The sequence below is a fragment of the Tamandua tetradactyla genome, chromosome 1, assembly GCF_023851605.1.
Source record: "Tamandua tetradactyla isolate mTamTet1 chromosome 1, mTamTet1.pri, whole genome shotgun sequence".
Lineage (NCBI taxonomy): Eukaryota > Metazoa > Chordata > Mammalia > Pilosa > Myrmecophagidae > Tamandua > Tamandua tetradactyla.
This window is the reverse complement of record NC_135327.1, coordinates 168,616,949-168,639,397: the sequence shown is the minus strand read 5'-3', so window position 1 is coordinate 168,639,397 and position 22,449 is coordinate 168,616,949. Positions and strand designations below refer to the sequence as shown.

The window sequence follows — 22,449 nt, the reverse complement described above, 5'->3', positions numbered from 1 at the left end:
CTTGTGATTAACAGATAGACTGTTTTTATGCTAGTTTATAATTGAAAATCATTTATTCTTTTAAGTCTTTTAAGTACTTGGGAGGAGGCTTGGTGAATGAAAAAAGGCTGGTCTTTGGAGAATAGATGTAGTCCTCCTTCCTTTGCTCCCGTAAACATTTCTTCTTCACCTTATTTATTCAGTTGTTCTGGCCTCTCGCAGAAAGGATATGCTAAGGGTCAGACCTAGCCATGTAGACGTGGTTTTAAATTCTGAATTAGTGGTCTGAGTTAATGAGGTTTTACTGTAATGTAATTGTTCTTGCTTGCGAAACTGTAAAGGCTAATCCTACTTGTCTTAATGGGTGGCTGGTATAATTTAGAGTCTATCGTGTAAATGATTTCATCCTGAAAGTCAAGTTGACTTTCCCCCAAGTGTTTTCTTCTGTGGAATGTGCAGATTTTTCTGAGGGAAAAGCAGCTGCTAAGAGAATTGAGTGTGAGGCACTATCAGCTGCCTGGTGAGATGTGCTTAGCTATGGGCCAGGAGGCAGAGAATACTTGCCCTAGGCAGGATAGACCTATCTTTGTACAGTGGGTCTCCAACTGGCCAGGCGCCAGGTTTAATCTCGAAAAAGTGAGCTATGACATCCCACCCCCTTCCTTAATCTGAAAGTGAAAAAAGTGCAGTTTTCTCTGAACGCTTTTTGGACATATGCTCAGTTGTGCTCTAGGGAGGCACCATCATTCCCTTTGGAATGGGGAAGAGGAAGAGATAACTTGATGAAGTGGAAATTGAACAAGTGAATGGAAAATACAACCAGATGTTGGTTGGCTAGAGTAGAGGAGAATTGTCCAAATTTCAGGTTTCAAGCTCATATATAAACAGGTTAGAAATGAGCATTAGATTAACCATCTTGCCAAAGTAAGTTGATGCTATTTATTCTCTTCATTACATGTGCATTTCAAATCTCAGACTCCCTTATGTTAAGACAGCTCTCATTTTCATTTAAACTTTTAAAAAAGTTCTTTCAACAACTCTTATGAAATTCTTTAAAAACAAAGGCCCTAGAACAAACTTCTTCTATAGATTTGCTTGTAGAGCTTTTCACTCTAGGTTATTTCTAGTCTTGATGAAATTGTTATTTTCCCTGCTGAGTCAGGCAATACGAAGAAGCTCTTCTGTTGAGCTCCAGCTCTGATTTTCTAGCTAGTGATCCTAGTGATTCTACGATAAAGGCCTATTCAGAACTCTAAGCTTCCACCCCAGCAAATTAATAGGAAGCTCTGACAATGGTAACAGGAATATCTTCACATTAACCCTCACTATGTGTGTAATTTTCAACTCTTTGTTTTGTGATAGAGAACAAAGAGGTAATTTATGTGAAATAAAATTTTCACAAATTGTAAAATATATACATTTTGGGCACCTTGGGTGGATTTCTTTTCCTTACTGTTTTTTTTTTTTTTTCTTTTGTGATTGAATAACCATTTTTCCCTACTGGGAGATAGGAGGCACCAAAAAATGTCATTAACAGATGACTGGCTTGCCAGATGCATCACAGAAAATAACCTTTCCTTCTGATTTTGTGGACAAAATTTAAATGCTAAATCAGAGAGCTGTAAAAAGTAAAAGCAGATTTGACGTGAAATAATGCCACAAATCATAGGGTTTTTACCTTCACTGAAATAGGATTTATTAAAATAAAATGGCAAATAAAATTACTTTCTGGTTTGAGAGAAAGCCTAGTTTCTGATACTTTTCTGTTTCCCTTGCTCAAAAAGTGTCATTAATCTCCCTGTTTAGATGCGGTGCAGCCAGGTGTTCAAAGTCACAGGGGGACTAAAAGAATTAGTTTCCTACTGAATAGGGGAAATTAAAAAAAGAGAGAGGCTGATGTAAACAGGGCTTAAAATATGAAAACTGTAGACCCATTGAGCTGAACTTTTTTCCTCTTTTCTTTAACCCCTCCACAGGAATAATTCTGCTACAGGGCTGACTTCAAGGACATGAATTGTTGACCTCATCCAATGTCAGAACCTCAGATGTTATTCCAATTTCTGCATCATCCCAGGCAAGTTGACCTTACGTGGAAGTAAAATCGAATCTTAGGGGTCTGACGGAAATTCACTGTGACATTCAAATCAAGAAAACTTGCTGAAAACCACAGAGCCTTTTCCCTATGGGCCCTGATGGTAGCCTCCAGAAGGTGCAGACTCAGGTGGTCTCTCTTCCTCTGTGGCAAGAATAAACTTCAGGTCTTGGGTTGCAATACCACCTGTGGAGAAAATGGTATGCGAGGGAAAGCGATCAAACTCTTGCCCTTGTTTCCTCCTCTTGACCGCCAAGTTCTACTGGATCCTCACAATGATGCAAAGAACTCACAGCCAGGAGTATGCCCATTCCATACGAGTGGATGGAGACATCATTCTGGGGGGTCTCTTTCCTGTCCATGCAAAGGGAGAGAGAGGGGTGCCTTGTGGGGAGCTGAAGAAGGAAAAGGGGATCCACAGACTCGAGGCCATGCTTTATGCAATCGACCAGATTAATAAGGACCCTGACTTGCTCTCCAACATCACCCTGGGTGTCCGCATCCTTGACACCTGCTCCAGGGACACGTATGCTTTGGAGCAGTCGCTGACTTTTGTGCAGGCATTAATAGAGAAAGATGCTTCCGACGTGAAGTGTGCTAATGGAGATCCACCCATTTTCACCAAGCCCGACAAGATTTCTGGCGTCATAGGTGCTGCAGCAAGCTCCGTGTCCATCATGGTTGCTAACATTTTAAGACTTTTTAAGGTAGGTAAAGGCGTTACCTTTCTGGTCTTTATGAGAGGAGAACAGTGTTCTGATTCCAACCACAGGTTGCAGGCGAAGATGTTTGTAAAACTCCCTCCTGGTCACCAGGTTCCTTGAATGGGAGATACTGTGTTTGGGCTTCTCCCTGTGTTGATTTAGTTCCATTACTTACAATTTGTAATTTGTTTTATTTTTCCAAAGAGAATGGCAGTCGTATCTGGGACATATTGGGTCTACAGCGTCATAGGATGTCCTCATTGAGGCTCAGCTTAAATCAAAGCAAGCATTTAAAAAGAGCATAATGAACGATTGGCACATTTTTCATTAAAGACGTTTCTATGATACTTGCTATTATTGAGGTATAAGATAATTTACTTTGTGAAGAAAGTGGGATCTGTGTTATGACAAAAGAGCCTGTGGGAGGAAACAGTAGTTATTACGAATGTGTGGTTATTAGTGACATTCTGGGAGATAAGATGGCCATAAAATTGTCGGGTTTATTATAGCTACAATAGAGCATAACCTCATTAATTCAGACTGCTCTGATGCAGATGTGGAATAATTATATTTAATTCCTGGCTTGTCAAAAGTTCAAATTTAGGAGGATAAGTCAAGATTTTTTGATTGTCTATAAATTGCATTTATATATTGAATAAAATTGGCTAAGTGAAATATTATATGTAAAAAACATTTTGAAAAGTATAAAATGCCATAAAATGGTCATTGTTACCATATTCATTAACTTTCACATCTTATTTATTAATATCCATTATATAGTCTCTCAAAATAGACATATTATGTGAGATATTATTTCTCTTAATTGAAAATATTTTTCACTCTAATTTCTTACTTATTGGGACATGACTTTTGCAGCTTATTCTGAATTAATGAGGTTTCATTTTATATTGTGAGAAACTTTACTATGCAAATTAAATTAAAATATTAAGAGAATATGAAGAAGTTGCACAGATGATTGACACTGGGCCAAAAATGAACAAAGTGATGGAAAACTACCAGAAAGTTTAAAGGAATTGAGTCAAAGTCTCTGGTTTTGAAGATACCTTGGTGGACTGTCTATTCTATCCCATTTCTGTGGAACTCCACTCCCCAACCAATGGCTATTCAGCTTCTGTGTGGATTTCCTTAGTTTAGAGGAGATAGTGCTATGAGACAACTTAATGGGTATTTTTAGATTAATGAGATTTTCTCAAATGAAGAATAAGAGCTCTGAATCTAAGGAGGCACAAACAGGCTTCAGGGGATTCAGGAGACATTTGGGTAAAGCATAGCTGTAGTGAGGACAAAAGATGAAAATAGGCAGCCAATAGTGCTCTCATTCTCCATCTCTGGAAACTTTCAAGGGAAAATAAGCAGTTAATGATTTCTATTGGGTTAACTGGCCCCTGACCTGGAGGCAAAATGCAGAACCAAGATTCTTCAGGATCTAGGATTTCTCCCAGCTGCCTGATTCTGTATTTTCAGCTCCCAGGGGGTGATAGCTTCAGCCATTTTCCCAACTGTTCTTTCCTGTTGGACTTGATCTGTCTCCTTACCTGCTCCAGAGAATCTCTTTTCTATTTTTAAGGTGGCAACTATGGTTCAGTTACACTCACTTTTAGAGAAGAGGAAAGCCTATAAGAGAATCTTCCTCCTTCCTTCTATATCCCTCCCCTTAGATACGAGTTCTGGTTCCCATCAGTCCCATTTAATTCCAACAAATCCTGTCTCCTTCCTGTTGTCAAAAGTAAGCAAGGATTTGAGGAGTGGGGTGGGGTTATTTGAGGTTTTCCAAGCTTGTTTATATTACTTTCATCGTAGGATCAGCCTCTCTGCAAAATGAGGATAAGAATACCGTGCTAAATTGTTGGGTGGATTTAACAACATAATGTAGGACCTGACTGTCTCCTTTGGCTTCCAGGGTTGCCTTTTCTCCTTCAGACCACCTGAAGGCAAAAGAGGAGTTTTTAAAAAAATTTTTATGTGGGCTGGACCTGGCTTCTCTCTGCTCCATTCTCCTCTCACTTGCTGCCCCAATTCTCTCTTCACTCTCTTGGGCAATTCTGGAGGCACCCATTTGACCAGGTGAAAGAATTACCTTTGATCCTGTGGTAGTTAGATTCAGTTTTCAACTTGGCCAGATGAAGGTGCCTAGATCTATTGCTGTGGACATGAGCCAATGGCATGTGAACCTCATCTGTTGCTGATTACCTCCTCATTGGGCTGGGAGGCATGCCTGCTGTAATGAATGATGTTTGATTTAATTCACTGATGCTTAAATGAGAGAGCTCAAGCAGCCCAGCATACCTCATCATACCTCAGCATACCTCATGTAGCACGGCCCACTCATCTCAGCACTTGCAGCTCAGCCCAGGCCTTTGGAGATGCAGAAAGAAATCACCCCGGGGAAAGTTGTTGGAACAGAGAGGCCTGGAGAGAAGGTCAGCAGAGATCACCCTGTGCCTTCCCACGTAAGAAAGAACCTCAGTTGAAAGTTAGCTGCCTTTCCTCTGAAGAACTAACGAAATAAATCCCCTTTTGTTAAAAGCCAATCTGTCTCTGGTGTGTTGCATTCCAGCAGCTAGCAAACTAGAACAGACCGTTTGGGTGGATCCTGATGTTTTGGGCCAGCTCTTGAGATACTGGCCAGCACAGGAGGGATTGCTCTGGCTACCTTTGAGCAAAGCACAATGGGTGGGTCCATGTGAGCTAGTAGGGGGAATTACCTGTGGTAGATGCTATTGATAGATGATCAGAGCATTCACATGAGTGAGCATTGACCATATGGAAGCAAATAGATTTATTAACCAAATCACCATGCTTGGAAAATCGTCTCCTTTAAAAGTGAACGAGTGAGAAGGTGTAAATGCTCGAGCTGAACCTGGAATCAGATGAAGATGAATGAGATGAGTACAACTTATTGTTGTGCTGCTCTAATTTACTTTGGTGACTTATATGGGATCTCCTGACACTCTGCATATTTATTGGGAAATGATGATGGTCACTCTTGGAATAGAAAATGGTCCTTTTCATGTTTTCTGAATGTTTGGACTGACATGGAATATTAGAGCAATTATCAAAGGAATGATCAGCAAATCAGTGTGTTGGGGATTAGATTATACTTCCATTTTGGAAAATTATAATTTGCTTAAGCCAAATGCTATGACTTGAATACACGTGAATATATAGAACCATTTTATGTAACTTGGGCCCCTCTAGGATATTATAAGACACATAGACTCTAAAAAATGCATAAAAATCAATATATGGCCACTTATTCCTGGATTAACGTAGTTAAAGAAAGCAGAACATTTGGTTTGAAAACACACACAAAAAAAACCTTGATCGTAGGGGTGTAAACAAGGTCCTAATTAAGTACTGTTCAGCAGTAAACATTAGCTGGGGTTTCTAGAATGTAGTTGGGATCTGTTTGAAATTGCATGGAAAATTTTTGAGTAAAATAAAATCAGAAGAAATCTCACAATGTCTCAGTTTTTGTGTTTTTTTGGACAATTCTGGAAAAACTGTGTCCCTAGGAGACAAAGTTCTCCAGATATTTCCTATGTATTATCAGGTATCTGTATGTTAGATGTCTGTGTTTAAATCAGAGAAGGATTTATTTTCAACAGGTTAGCTAACTGTGGAAAGAAAGGATCTGTCTTTATACAGGATATTCAAGTATCAATGGAGGAGGTTCATTTAGTCCCCAAGAAAGTTCACCTCGTGGATGCCACCTCCTCTCCCTGGGGGTGTAGCTGACCCTGCTCAACTGATCTGGAGGAAAAGGGTAGCCTGTCTTTGTTTCTCTTCCAATCAAAGCTCAGAAGCAAATGAAAAGACTGGAGGCTTTAACATCAGAGGGGAGTTGGAAAAAGGGCTGGAGCCAGTACCACCTGGGAGCAGAAGATTCTGAGTGACCTCAACCCATGGGATACTGGCTGCTCTTATACGGGTGATTCTGAAATCTGAATATGGGGTGGGCTTCATACTACTTTCCCTTCACCTAAGAGGAGTGTTGGATTACCAGAACTGTCTTGGAGACTTTTCAAATATCAGGGCTAGCGAGTGTGTGTATGTATGCCTCCCAGTCCCCTCTCTGGGAACCACTTGTACTGATAGGGACATCTCATATTCCTCAAATGTGTTAGGAATGGAAAAAAAGATAAAGAATGACAGAACAAGGCTTTAATGATCTGAACTTTTAAAAAGTACTACTATGCCTTAAATCACATACACACAGTCATATATGGGTTACCTGGGGGCAAAGCAGTCATCTAGGTGACCATTTGAGTCCCTATATTAAATAAGTATTTCAGATAACACTTGTATCAGTTAGGAAAATATGACATTAACTGCACAATTGCAAACCCAGAATTCCGCTCCATACCACACAGAAGTATAAAGACCACCTCAGTGGCTCCTGTATTGCAGAGAGAGAGCAATGAAAAGAGGGTCCCGGCTCTCAGAGATTGTGCAGTTTTATAAAACAGTTTCAAGGAATTTGCATGTGTTTTATAAAGAGCTCGATCCCCTTTCTTTCCACCCTACCTCCTTAAGTTAGAGCAAATTTGTTCTGCAAAACACTAATCACATGTGTTATCTGAGTACAGATGGAATATTCTAAGGTAAAAGTAGAACAATGATGTTTGGAGGCAACTTCCTTAAGGTCCACAAAGATGTATTGGGGCTGTAAAAGGGCAGCAACTGATAGAATTTCTCTCCCTTTGTTATGCTGTTAACTTTGCCTAGACTGTTTATTTTATACCTTTGAAGGATAGGGATTGGATGTCTGTAGTGAATTTTTCCTACAAACAAATGAGACTTTTAAATAGAAATCCATTTGTGAGTAGGCTAGAAAATTTCTTCCCATGTGGAAGTGCTAAAATTGATCTTCATGTTAAATAAATGAAATACTGAGAGCATCCCATTTCCATGAAAGTCTTTCCCTACCCTGCTATATTTATGGAGATACATTTTCTTCCAAGAAACTACCAATTGCAGCAACCAGTTCCAAACTTGGAAAAGGTAATCTGCCATATCTAGGCTCAGCTAGTTAGATGGACAGATTAATTAACCTAATCAATAAACTAAACAGAAGGTCACATTTCATGTTAAATCTTATTTGATGGCAAATAGATAATGGAAAATTGAAAGGTAGACTCTTTCAGTCATTCCCTTACTTGTGTAACATGCTCTAATTTAATTTCATAAAGAGATCACTCACCTCAGATGAGAGATGATGAATACTCTCTTTTAAAGTGGCTGAAGTGGGGACATCAGGGGACAATGGGCACTGCCTGTGGTCACTGGCACTTAAACTCACAGCCAGAGAGATTAATGAAAAATCCAGACCTGGTGATATCATTCCCTTTCTTAAAAGTCTTTAATGGCTACCCATGACCCCCAGGATGAAGGTTCATCTCTACATTCAGAACTAGGTTTGGGATTGACTAGATTGTTTCTTTTTTATGTGGAAAAAAAAAGCAGCCTGTTCTTTCTCTTCTTAACATTTATTCCAGTCTCTTCTAGTTATTTATTTACTTGTCTGTATCCTCGTTAGAACATCAGCTCCATGAGGGCAGGAGCCCAGTGTATCTTACTTCTTGAAATAGTCCCATTACCTGGCATTACCATTTCCTGACTGGCAATCCAGTAAGTGTTTATAAAATGAATGAATGAATGAACTGTATCTCTCTACTCTCTTCCTTTACCCTAATCCCAAGTATTTGAAATCATATGTGTTGCGAAGATAAGAAACAGCAATAGAATTTTGTTTATTTTACTTTTATACTATTTTGTAAAAAAGGAAGTGAAGGAGGGAGAAGAGACAAAGAAAGAGATACGTTATATTACGGGAGTTCCTATTTTCATGTGCTTCGTCATTTTCCTACAAATTCACTTATTTCTAAACAGATTTTTAAAATTAAAAATTATATAAGGAAAACACAAGGGTACATTCTTACTTTGAAAGATTTATACAATGGGTAAGTAGTTAAAATGGAAAGAATCCACTTCCAAACACATGTATCTCTTGATAAAATTACACACACACACACACACACACACACACACACACATAATTTTTTTAAAGTTATGTGTCTTATGAACTTTCTGTTTCACTTAGTAACATATCTGGGAGTGATTTCCATGTTGACTAATATAGGTCTACCTCAGTTATTCTCAACCCTAGCTGCATATTAGTATAACTTGTATCTCTTTTAAGAAAATACGGATACCCAAACCTTATCCAAGATCAGTGAAAACAGATACTTTAGAGTGGAGTCCTGGCATCGATATATTTTAAAAACTTGCCAGTGAGTCTCATATTTGTTCAGGCTCACTTCATTTTATTTATTATTATTTTTATTGGAGAAATTGTAGGTTTATAAAAAAAGCATGCAGAAAATTGAGTTCCCATATTAACCACCTCCCCTTATTAACATTTTGCATTATTGTGGTACATTTGTTACAACTGACGAGACAATATTATAATTATACTATCAATTACAGTCCATAGTTTAAAATAAGGTATACTGTTTGTGTTTTACAGACCATTTAAAAAATTTTTTATTCTAGTAACATATAATCAAACCTAAAATTTTCCTGAATTTTACAATTCAGAGTTGATAATTATATTCACAATTGTGTGTTCCCATCACCCCCATCTGTTACCAAAACTTTTCTCTCACTCCAAATGGAAATTTTGTACCAAAATTAACTCCCCAGTCTCTACCCCCACCTTGGCCCTTGGTAACTTGTGGTCTAGTATCTGAGTCTGTGAATTTGCTTATTCTATTTATTTCATATCAGTGAGATCATGCAGTCCTTGTCCACTATGTCTAACTTATTTCACTCATCATGATGTCTTCACGATTCATCCATGTTGTTGCATGTATCAGAACTTCATTCCTTTTCATAGCTGAATAATATTCCATTGCGTGTATATATAGCACTTATTCATCAGTTGATGGACATGGGCTGCTACCATCTTTTGGCAATTGTGACTCATGCTGCTATGAACATTGTTGTGCAAATATCTGTTCAAGTCCCTGGTTTCAATTGTTTTGGGTATATACCTAGAATGGGATTGCCAGGTTATGTGGTAATTATATACTTAACTTTCTGAGGAACTGCCAAACTGTCTTCCACAGCAGCCGCACCATTTTATATTCCCACCAACAATGAACGATGTTCTTATTTCTCCAAAACCTCTCCAATACTTGTAATTTTCCAACTTTTGAATAGTAACCATTCTAATGGGTATGAAGTGGTATCTCACTGTGGTTTGGATTTGCATTTCTCTAATGGCTAATGAGGTTGAGCATTTTTTCATGTGCTTTTTGATCATTTGTATATCATCTTTGGAGAAATGTCTATTCTAGTCTTTTGCCCATTTTTTAAAGTGGGTTATTTATCTTTTTGTTGTTGAGATGTAGAATTTCTTTATATATTCTGGCTGTTAAACCCAAATCAGATATGTAGTTTCCAAATATTTTCTCCCATTCTGTTCACTGTCTTTTTACTTTCATGAAACAATTCTTTAATGCACAAAAGTTTTAAATTTTGATGCAGTCCCATTTATCTATTTTTTTCCTTTGGTTATTTCTGCTATGGGTATAAAGTCTAAGAAACCACTGCCTAACACAAGGTCCTGAAGATAATTCCCTATGCTTTTCTCTAGGAAGTCTATAGTTCTGGTTCTTATTTTTTGGGTCTTTGATCCATTTTCAGTTGATTCGTGTAAATGGGGTGACGTAGGTAGGGATCAACTTTCATTTTTTTTGCATATGGATAGTCAGTTTTCCCAGAACCATTTGTTGAAGAGAGTGTTTTTTCCCATTGAATATACTTGACAACTTTGTCAAAAATCAGATGTGAGAGTTTATATTTGAATTCTCAGTTTGATTTCATTGGTCTACATATTTATCCTTGTGCTTGTAGTATTGCAAATGGACATTTTTTTCTTGACTCTCTTTAGATTGTTCATTACCAGTGTATGGTTCTACTGTTTGTTACTTCGACTGGCTTTGCTGTCCGTTTTTTTTTTCTTTGTATAGGATCATGTCATGCAAATAGGGAAAGTTACTTCTTTTCCAGTTTGGATGTTTTTTTTTTTTTTCTTTGTATGCTGTTTGGCAGGGGTCGGTCACATTTCATTCTTTTTCCATCTGAGTATCCCCATATTGCAGCACCATTTGTTGAATTTTTGTTTGGTTTTTCATTTGTTTGCTTGTTTTGGGAAATGCATGGGCCGGGGATTGAACCTGGGTCACCCACATAGCAGGAGAGAATTCTACCACTGAACTACACTTGCACCACCCTGGATGTTTTTTATTTCTGTCTTTTGCCTAATTGCTCTGACCAGAACTTCTAATATTATGTTGAATAATAATGATGACAATGGACATCCTTGTCTTTTTCCTGACCTTAGAGGGAAAGCTTTCAGTCTTTTACCATGGAGTATGATGTTAGTGGTGGGTTTTTCATATATGCCCTGTATCATGTTGATGAAGTTTCCTTCTGTTTCTAGTTTTCTAAGTGTTTTTATGAAGAAAATGTGCTGTATCTTCTCAGCTACCTTTTCTGCATCACTCAAGGTGATTGATTATGTGTTTTTTCCCCTTGCTCTGTTAATGTGGTATATTACAGTAATTGGCTTTCTGATGTTGAGTCACCCTCACATACGTGGAATAAATCCCACTTGATCATGGTGTATAATTCTTTGTTGCATTCAGTTGGCTAGCATTTTGTCAAAGATAATTACATCTATTCATAAGTGATATTGGTCTGTAATTTTCTTTTCTGGTGGTATCTTTATCTGGCTTTGGTATGAGGGTGATACTGGCTTCATAGAGTAAGTTAGGGTGTATTCCCCTCTCTTCAGTTCTTTGGAAGAGTTTGAGGAGGGTTGGTGTTAATTCTTCTTGGAATGTTTCATTGAATTCACAAGTGAAGTCATCTGGTCCTGAGATTTTCTTTGTTGGGAGACTTTTTTTTTGGCATGGGCAGGCTCTGGGAATCGAACCTGGGTCTCCTATATGGGAGGCAAGAACTCTGCCACTGAGCCACCACTGCCTGCCCTGTTGGGAGGTTTTTGATTACTGATTCAGTTTCTTTACTTGTTATTGGTCGGTTGAGATCTGTTTCCTGTCGAGTCAGTGGATATAGTTTGTGTGTTTGTTGGAATTTGTGCATTTCACCTAGGTACCCTTTTTGTGGGCATATAGTTGTTGATAATATCCTCTTATATCCTTTTTTTTATTGAATTTCAGATATTTAATGAATAATTTATTTTTATTTTTATTTATTTATTTTTTTTATTAATTAATGGAAAAAAAGAAATTAACCCAACATTTAGAAATCATACCATTCTACATATGCAATCAGTGATTCTTAACAACATCACATAGATGCATGATCATCGTTTCTTAGTACATTTGCATCAGTTTAGAAGAACTAGCAACACAACAGAAAAAGATATAGAATGTTAATATAGAGAAAAAAATAAAAGTAATAATAATAGTAAAAAAAAACCTATAGCTCAGATGCAGATTCATTCAGTGTTTTTTTTTTTTTTTTTTTGCACAAAGGTGTTTATACAAGTTTCTGCAGAATTGTTCAGAAGTATGAAAACAGGGAAATACAGGAAATAATTCAAGAGCCCATCAACAGGTGGTCATTTCAATAAATCATGGTACATCCATACAATGGACTATTATGCACCTGTCAGGTAAGGAGGTGAGTCAGTGTGTAGTGACAGAGAAAGGTGTCCTCCACAATTCCCCCTGGGTTGTAGCATGATTTCGCTTTTGAAAAACAACATCAGTCACTGGGTGGCATATGGGAACTCTATATTTCATGCATGATTTTTCTGTAAACCTCCAACTTCTCTAATAAAACAGCAACAGCAACAATACCAACCACAAAACTCCTCTCAGCACTTGTATGTAGAAAAAAAATTTTAAAAGATATTCTACTACTCAGTCAATGATGATTACCTTAGGGGAAGCTTGCCATTAACTTACTTTATACATTTTGTATTGTTTCATCTTATAATAAGGAAGATGAATTACTTTTGCAATTAAATATAAACAAATACACGCACACACATATTTATGGTCCTTCTACTTAGTTATCCTGTTCTGAGACCAGAATCATACTCTACCTGGGTTGTAAAAGCAGCATCTAACAAGAAAATAGTATTTTTCTTATTCTGATGGTAGGAATATAACTTTTTTTTTTATTAATTAATGGAAAAAAAGAAATTAACCCAACATTTAGAACTCATACCATTCTACATATGCAATCAGTAATTCTTAACATCATCACATAGATGCATGATCATCGTTTCTTAGTACATTTGCATGGGTTTAGAAGAACTAGCAACACAACCGAAAAAGATATAGAATGTTAATATAGAGAAAAAAAATAAAAGTAATAATAGTAAAAAACAAAACAAAACAAAACAAAACAAAAACCTATAGCTCAGATGCAGCTTCATTCAGTGTTTTAACATGATTACTTTACCATTAGGTATTATTGTGCTGTCCATTTTTGAGTTTTTGTATCTAGTCCTGTTGCACAGTCTGTATCCCTTCAGCTCCAATTACCCATTATCTTACCCTGTTTCTAACTCCTGCTGGACTCTGTCACCAATGACATATTCCAAGTTTATTCTCGAATGTTGGTTCACATCAGTGGGACCATACAGTATTTGTCCTTAAGTTTTTGGCTAGACTCACTCAGCATAATGTTCTCTAGGTCCATCCATGTTATTACATGCTTCACAGGTTTATCCTGTCCTAAAGCTGCATAATATTCTATCACATGTATATACCACAGTTTGTTTAGCCACTTGTCTGTTGATGGACATTTTGGCTGTTTCCATCTCTTTGCAATTGTAAATAATGCTGCTATAAACATTGGTGCAAATGTCTGTTTGTGTCTTTTCCCTTAAGTATTTGAGTAGATACCCAGCAATGGTATTGCTGGGTCGTATGGCAGTTCTATATTCAGCTTTTTGAGGAACCGCCAAACTGCCTTCCACAGTGGTTGCACCATTTGACATTCCCACCAACAATGGATAAGTGTGCTTCTTTCTCCGCATCCTCTCCAGAACTTGTCATTTTCTGTTTTGTTGATAATGGCCATTCTGGTGGGTGTGAGATGATATCTCATTGTGGTTTTGATTTGCATTTCTCTAATGGCCAGGAACATTGAGCATCTCTTCATGTGCCTTTTGGCCATTTGTATTTCCTCTTCTGAGAGGTGTCTGTTCAAGTCTTTTTCCCATTTTGTAATTGGGTTGGCTGTCTTTTTGTTGTTGAGTTGGACAATCTCTTTATAAATTCTGGATACTAGACCTTTATCTGATATGTCATTTCCAAATATTGTCTCCCATTGTGTAGGCTGTCTTTCTACTTTCTTGATGAAGTTCTTTGATGCACAAAAGTGTTTAATTTTGAGGAGCTCCCATTTATTTATTTCTTTCTTCAGTGCTCTTGCTTTAGGTTTAAGGTCCATAAAACCACCTCCAATTGTAAGTTTCATAAGATATCTCCCTACATTTTCCTCTAACTGTTTTATGGTCTTAGACCTAATGTTTAGATCTTTGATCCATTTTGAGTTAACTTTTGTATAGGGTGTGAGATACGGGTCTTCTTTCATTCTTTTGCATATGGATATCCAGTTCTCTAGGCACCATTTACAGAAGAGACTGTTCTGTCCCAGGTGAGTTGGCTTGACTGCCTTATCAAAGATCAAATGTCCATAGATGAGAGGGTCTATATCTGAGCACTCTATTCGATTCCATTGGTCGATATATCTATCTTTATGCCAATACCATGCTGTTTTGACCACTGTGGCTTCATAATATGCCTTAAAGTCAGGCAGCACGAGACCTCCAGCTTCGTTTTTTTCCCTCAAGATGTTTTTAGCAATTCGGGGCACCCTGCCCTTCCAGATAAATTTGCTTATTGGTTTTTCTATTTCCGAAAATAAGTTGTTGGGATTTTGATTGGTATTGCATTGAATCTGTAAATCAATTTAGGTAGGATTGACATCTTAACTATATTCAGTCTTCCAATCCATGAACACGGTATGCCCTTCCATCTATTTAGGTCTTCTGTGATTTCTTTTAACAGTTTTTTGTAGTTTTCTTTATATAGTTTTTTTGTCTCTTTAGTTAAATTTATTCCTAGGTATTTTATTCTTTTAGTTGCAATTGTAAATGGGATTCGTTTCTTGATTTCCCCCTCAGCTTGTTCCTTACTAGTGTATAGAAATGCTACAGATTTTTGAATGTTGATCTTGTAACCTGCTACTTTGCTGTACTCATTTATTAGCTCTAGTAGTTTTGTTGTGGATTTTTCCGGGGTTTTGACGTATAGTATCATATCGTCTGCAAACAGTGATAGTTTTACTTCTTCCTTTCCAATTTTGAGGCCTTGTATTTCTTTTTCTTGTCTAATTGCTCTGGCTAGAACCTCCACCACAATGTTGAATAATAGTGGTGATAGTGGATATCCTTGCCTTGTTCCTGATCTTAGGGGGAAAGTTTTCAATTTTTCCCCATTGAGGATGATATTAGCTGTGGGTTTTTCATATATTCCCTCTATCATTTTAAGGAAGTTCCCTTGTATTCCTATCTTTTGAAGTGTTTTCAACAGGAAAGGATGTTGAATCTTGTCAAATGCCTTCTCTGCATCAATTGAGATGATCATGTGATTTTTCTGCTTTGATTTGTTGATATGGTGTATTACATTAATTGATTTTCTTATGTTGAACCATCCTTGCATACCTGGGATGAATCCTACTTGGTCATGATGTATAATTCTTTTAATGTGTTGTTGGATACGATTTGCTAGAATTTTATAGAGGATTTTTGCATCTATATTCATTAGAGAGATTGGTCTGTAGTTTTCTTTTTTTGTAATATCTTTGCCTAGTTTTGGTATGAGGGTGATGTTGGCTTCATAGAATGAATTAGGTAGTTTTCCCTCCAGTTCGATTTTTTTGAAGAGTTTGAGGAGAGTTGGTACTAATTCTTTCTGGAATGTTCGATGGAATTCACATGTGAAGCCGTCTGGTCCTGGACTTTTCTTTTTAGGAAGCTTTTGAATGACTAATTCAATTTCTTTACTTGTGATTGGTTTGTTGAGGTCATCTATTTCTTCTTGAGTCAAAGTTGGTTGTTCATGTCTTTCCAGGAACCCATCCATTTCATCTACATTGTTGTATTTATTAGCATAAAGTTGTTCATAGTATCCTGTTATTACCTCCTTTATTTCTGTGAGGTCAGTAGTTATGTCTCCTCTTCCATTTCTGATCTTATTTATTTGCATCCTCTCTCTTCTTCTTTTTGTCAATCTTGCTAAGGGCCCATCAATCTTATTGATTTTCTCATAGAACCAACTTCTGGTCTTATTGATTTTCTCTATTGTTTTCATGTTTTCAATTTCATTTATTTCTGCTCTAATCTTTGTTATTTCTTTCCTTTTGCTTGCTTTGGGATTAGTTTGCTGTTCATTCTCCAGTTCTTCCAAGTGGACAGTTAATTCTTGAATTTTTGCCTTTTCTTCTTTTCTGATATAGGCATTTAGGGCAATAAATTTCCCTCTTAGCACTGCCTTTGCTGCGTCCCATAAGTTTTGATATGTTGTGTTTTCATTTTCATTCGCCTCGAGGTATTTACTAATTTCTCTTGCAATTTCTTCTTTGACCCACCTTTGTTTAAGAATGTGTTGTTGAGCCTCCACATATTTGTGAATTTTCTGGCACTCCACCTTTTATTGATTTCCAACTTCATTCCTTTATGATCCGAGAAAGTGTTGTGTATGATTTCAATCTTTTTAAATTTGTTAAGACTTGCTTTGTGACCCAGCATATGGTCTATCTTTGAGAATGATCCATGAGCACTTGAGAAAAAGGTGTATCCTGCTGTTGTGGGATGTAATGTCCTATAAATGTCTGTTAAGTCTAGCTCACTTATAGTAATATTCAGATTCTCTATTTCTTTATTGATCCTCTGTCTAGATGTTCCGTCCTTTGATGAGAGTGGTGAATTGAAGTCTCCAACTATTATGGTATATGAGTCTATTTCCCTTTTCAGTGTTTGCAGTGTATTCCTCACATATTTTGGGGCATTCTGGTTCGGTGCATAAATATTTATGATTGTTATGTCTTCTTGTTGAATTGTTCCTTTTATTAGTAGATAGTGTCCTTCTTTGTCTTTTTTAACTGTTTTACATTTGAAGTCTAATTTGTTGGATATTAGTATAGCCACTCCTGCTCTTTTCTGGTTGTTATTTGCATGAAATATCTTTTCCCAACCTTTCACTTTCAACCTATGTTTATCTTTGGGTCTAAGATGTGTTTCCTGTAGACAGCATATAGAAGGATCCTGTTTTTTAATCCATTCTGCCAGTCTATGTCTTTTGATTGAGGAATTCAGTCCATTAACATTTAGTGTTATTACTGTTTGGATAATATTTTCCTCTACCATTTTGCCTTTTGTATTATATATATCATATCTGACTTTCCTTCTTTCTACACTCTTCTCCATACCTCTCTCTTCTGTCTTTTCGGTTCTGACTCTAGTGCTCCCTTTAGTATTTCTTGCAGAGCTGGTCTCTTGGTCACAAATTCTCTCAGTGACTGTTTGTCTGAGAATGTTTTAATTTCTCCCTCATTTTTGAAGGACAATTTTGCTGGATATAGGAGTCTTGGTTGGCAGTTTTTCTCTTTTAGTAATTTAAATATATCATCCCACTGTCTTCTAGCTTCCATGGTTTCTGCTGGGAAATCTACACATAGTCTTATTGGGTTTCCCTTGTATGTGATGGATTGTTTTTCTCTTGCTGCTTTCAAGATCCTCTCTTTCTCTTTGACCTCTGACATTCTAACTAGTAAGTGTCTTGGAGAATGCCTATTTGTGTCTAATCTCTTTGGGGTGCGCTGCACTTCTTGGATCTGTAATTTTAGGTCTTTCATAAGAGTTGGGAAATTTTCAGTGATAATTTCTTCCATTAGTTTTTCTCCTCCTTTTCCCTTCTCTTCTCCTTCTGGGACACCCACAACACGTATATTTGTGCGGCTCATATTGTCCTTGAGTTCCCTGATACCCTGTTCAAATTTTTCCATCCTTTTCCGGATAGTTTCTGTTTCTTTTTGGAATTCAGATGTTCCATCCTCCAAATCACTAATTCTATCTTCTTTCTCTTTAAATCTATCATTGTAGGTATCCATTGTTTTTTCCATCTTTTCTACTTTATCCTTCACTTCCATAAGTTCTGTGATTTGTTTTTTCAGTTTTTCTATTTCTTCTTTTTGTTCAGCCCATGTCTTCTTCATTTCCTCCCTCAATTTATTGATTTCGTTTTTGAAGAGATTTTCCATTTCTGTTCATATATTCAGCATTAGTTGTCTCAGCTCCTGTATGTCATTTGAACTATTGGTTTGTTCCTTTGACTGGGCCATATTTTCAATTTTCTGAGCATGATCCGTTATCTTCTGCTGGCGTCGGGGCATTTAGTCAGATTTCCCTGGGTGTTGGACCCAACAGGTTGAAAGATTTTTCTGTGAAATCTCTGGGTTCTGTTTTTCTTATCCTGCCCAGTAGGTGGCGCTCGTGACACACGTTTGTCTGTGGGTCCCACCAGTAAAAGGTGCTGTGGGTCCTTTAACTTTGGAAAACTCTCACCGTGGGGGAGGTTCACCAGCCGAAGCGGCTTGGAAGAGTGCCAGCTGGCCCGGGGGTCTGAACGTGGGGAGGGTGGCTGGCCGCCGCAGCCCGGGAGAGCGCCCGTCTGAATTTCCTAGTCAGCCCGGGGCGCCAAGTGTGGCGGGAGGGCGCCATCCACCGCGGCCCAGGAGAGTGCACCGTTCCCAGCTGGACCGGGGAGTCATGTTTTTGGAAGGGACCCCAGTCACCGTTCTCTGCGGCCTGGGGATTTCCGATCCAATTCTCTCAGTTGGTCCGGGGGGCCGCACGTGGTGGGGGCGCCAGCTGCCGTGGCTTGAGGGGACCACCTGCCTAATTCTGCCAGTTGGCCTGGGAAGGAGGAGGGGAGGGACTCCGGCCTCTTGCCGCCCCACCCGGGGAATCCCGCGCCCCTCGGTGATCTCACCGGAGCGGGTTCTCCCAGCCAGTCAGCCATTCCAGGATGGGGTACGCTGTCATTTTGATATCTGTCGTGGCTCCGGGAGCTGTTCTGTATTGTTTCTACTCCCCTAGCAGCTGTTATGGAGGAGGAAAGGTGAGGATGGCAAGGCTGTCGAGGACGCTGGCAGAGGAGCCAGTGAAGGCGGAAGAGGGCCTTATATCCTTTTTATTTCAGTGGAGTTGGTTGTAATATCCCCTCTTTCATTTCTGATTTATTTGTAGCCTTTCTTTTGTTCTTTGTCAGTCCAGCTAAAGGTTTGTTGACTTTATTGATATTTTCAAAGAACCAATTTTTGGTTTCATGCATTTTCATTATTATTATTATTTTTAATCCTCTATTTCATTGATCTCCACTCTAATATTTGTTATTTCCTTTCTTTTGATTGTTTTGGGTTTAGTTTGGTCTTCTTTTTCTAGACTTTCCAGTTTGAGGTTGGGTCTCAATTTGAGATCTTTCTTCTTTTTCAATGTATCATGTAGAGCTGTCAATTTCTGTCTCAGCACTGTCTTGACTGCATCCCTTAAGTTTTGGTATGTTGTGTTTTTGCTTTCATTTGCCTCAAGATATTTCCTAATTTCTCTTGTAATTTCTTCTTTGATCCATTGGTTGTTTTAGAGTGCATTGTTTAATATATATATATTTGTGAATTTTCTAGTTCTTCCCTTATTATTGATTTCTACCTCCATTTTATTGTGGTCAGAGAAAATACATTTTATGATTTCAGTAGCTTTGCATTTATTAAGACTTGTTTTGTGACCTAAGCTGTGGTCTATCCTGGAGGACAGTCCATGTGCATTAGAGAATAATATGTATTCTGCTGCTGTTATGTGCAGTGTTATGTATATATGTGTGTATGCGTATATATGTTAGGTCTAGTTGGTTTATGGCAATGTTGAAGTCATCTATTTCCTTGTTGATCTATTGACTAGATGTTCTGCTACTGAAAGTGGCATATTGAAATCTTGTACTATTAATGTAGAATTGTCTGTTTGTCCCATCAATTCTGTCAAATGTTTCTTTCATATAGTTTGGGGCTCTGATGTTAGGTGCCTGTATATTTATAATGATATATCTTCTTGCTGAATTTATATAGTCACCTTCTTTGTCCCTCCTTACAGCTTTTGATTTAAAATCTATTTTATCTAACATTAGTATAACAACTTTGAATCTCTTTTGGTTACTATTTGCATGGTATATATATTTCCATCCTCTTGCTTCCAGTGTTTTGAGGAAGATGGCTCTGCTAGTTTTTGCTGGTTGTTCAAAGATTCTGTTGGGGAATAACATTTTGGAGCATCTTATGCCATCATCTTGGTGCTTTTTTTTTCATACCTGTTTGTTTTCTCATTATATGAATAGACTATGATTTACTCAGTAAATTCTTTACTGATACACATGTTACTTCCCTTTGATTTTTAAAGACCATTTCTCATTTAAAAGACAGTTTAAAAAGGCAGAGCCTCATTCAAACACTATTAGTTCTAGAGTGAATTTTGGTACTACAGATCCCCTTCTTGGACCAATAGGGGGCTGAATCAATGAATTACCCAGAATGCCTTGTTCTATGTTAGGCTCACAGAACATAGGCGCACATCACAGGCTGTGACACGTCATGACTTGTAACTTTGGGTCAATGTTATGGTCCTGTTTTTAGACAGATAAAGAAAGGATTGCCTTCCTTCTTACTGGGATGGAGCAATTTTAAAATTGGTGAATTTAAATGAAATCTCCATTACCTTCCTTCTCCCTATTCTTTGAATGGCCTTAAATCTTACTGTGAACCCTGAAGGCATCTTAAGAGCTTGTTTAGTGATTAATGTCTATCTTTTGGGTAATTTTAAATAATGAGGATTTTCTGAAAGTAGTGAAAATTCTTTCCTAAGATCTACATATATTTAAAGAAGTTGTCTGAAAACCTTTCTGGAAAAGTCAGGGGATAAATAAATAAATAAATAACTTTGCATAAGAAAAGTGCTGTGCCCTTTTTTCTACTCATTCGTCCTAAAGATTGAAGTGGTTTTATTTGGTTTCTGTATGGGTTGATAGTTTTCTTACAACTAGAAGTTGCAATTTTTTAGGAAGACTTAAAATCTGAAGGCTGGCTTGTGGCTCCAGACCTGTTGTTCTTACTCTTTAGTGAGCATTGGACCACCCAGAGGCCTTGTTAACACACACCCTTACCCTCAGAGCTTCTGATTTAGTATGTCTGGGTGCAGTCCGGGAGCTGGCATTTCTAACAAGTTCCCAGGTGATGCTGCTGCTGCCGGTTTGCAGACTACACTTTGAGAAACACAGCTCCTTACAAATTGTCTGCTGCCTAACTTAGCAAGTCAAAATACACAAAACAGAAATGAAATTTAACAGTGTTCTATCTGGCAGCAGTCTTTCTTCTTTTGACTCATGCCTGGTTGGATTTCTGTTTGTATTGGTCATAATCACAGCAGCTGCTGTGTGGATCTATTTTTAATTGTGTGCCCTTTTGGATGTTGTGCTCCTTATTAAATAATGCATAGCTCAGGAACTATGATCAGCGTACTGGTCACTCAAACACGATTCCTAAAGCAGGGTCACCCAGATAACCACTTTTACTCATTTTTACTACCTGAGATAATAGAGCAGACTGATTTAAGAAACTTATCCTGAAAGATACACATTAACTGGGAACTGAGAATAGTAATAGATGAAGAAGGTTATGATTTGTCTCAGCTACCAGCAATTTGTCTTCAGAAACCATGACAGCTACCTCCTGATTTCCATTATGCAATGAGATTGCAAATAACATTCCTCAGCAGTCTTAATCAATACAGGGTCACAGGAGGCCCTTCTTTCTCCACGATGGGGAAAGGGCCTATTTACCCATTTAATTGATATAACACATTCCATGGCAAAAGACCGGAGACATCTCTTTTAGCTGTAATTAGAGACTTTCCCTATCCCTAAGCACTCTTAACAACATAAAAATATACATGTAGTCTTTATGTATTTAAAATTCATGACAAGAACCAAGCTCGTGGAGTGGGAAAGGGTCCAGGCATAATATTGTCCCAAGCCACCTTTGTCAGTTTCCAGAATGAGGCCAATCTCTGCTGCTTTACTACATTAGTCCCGACCAGCTAATAGGAACATGCTGTCATGCTGGCTGCTATTCTTCCTCCAAGAGGTTTCAGGCTCCCTTGTCAAGGAGACTGGGCTCCTAGGTATAATATAGCCCCAGACCTCCTGGTTGGGCCTGGCTTCAGATACAGATCTGCCACCCTTTGTCCCCCACAGTGCCGTGCGGGACTCTCTTGGAAGTTGTGAATGGATGGTGATGTATTCTTGCTCCAGGTTCTCACTCTTGCTTCCTTCCACATGAACTGAGTGTGAGCTCTAATTTTGATTGGTTCTTCTACTGTTTATTACATTTTAAGTGCTTGCATTGTAATAATTCTACTCATTAGAATTCTCAAAGTAATTTACCATCTCAGCTCTGAGAATGTTTGCCTTTATATTGTGTGTAAAATAAGGTGCC

At 37.9% G+C, this 22,449-nt stretch overlaps 2 protein-coding genes across 2 annotated transcripts in view; both read left to right on the top strand.

The window, feature by feature from the left end:
- Window positions 1-2,061, top strand: part of ZNF800 (zinc finger protein 800) — a 235,708-nt gene extending 233,647 nt beyond the window's left edge. Inside the window, exon 7 of the transcript XR_013160490.1 lies at window positions 1,956-2,061. The gene's annotated coding sequence lies outside the window, so the exon portion shown is untranslated. The remainder of the gene's footprint in view (window positions 1-1,955) is intronic.
- A 201-nt stretch (window positions 2,062-2,262) lies between these two features.
- The window catches only part of GRM8 (glutamate metabotropic receptor 8), an 829,821-nt gene continuing 809,634 nt past the window's right edge, over window positions 2,263-22,449 (top strand). The window contains exon 1 of the mRNA XM_077123963.1: window positions 2,263-2,778. Coding sequence (XP_076980078.1) covers window positions 2,269-2,778 — 510 coding nt within the window. The 5' untranslated portion in view covers window positions 2,263-2,268. The remainder of the gene's footprint in view (window positions 2,779-22,449) is intronic.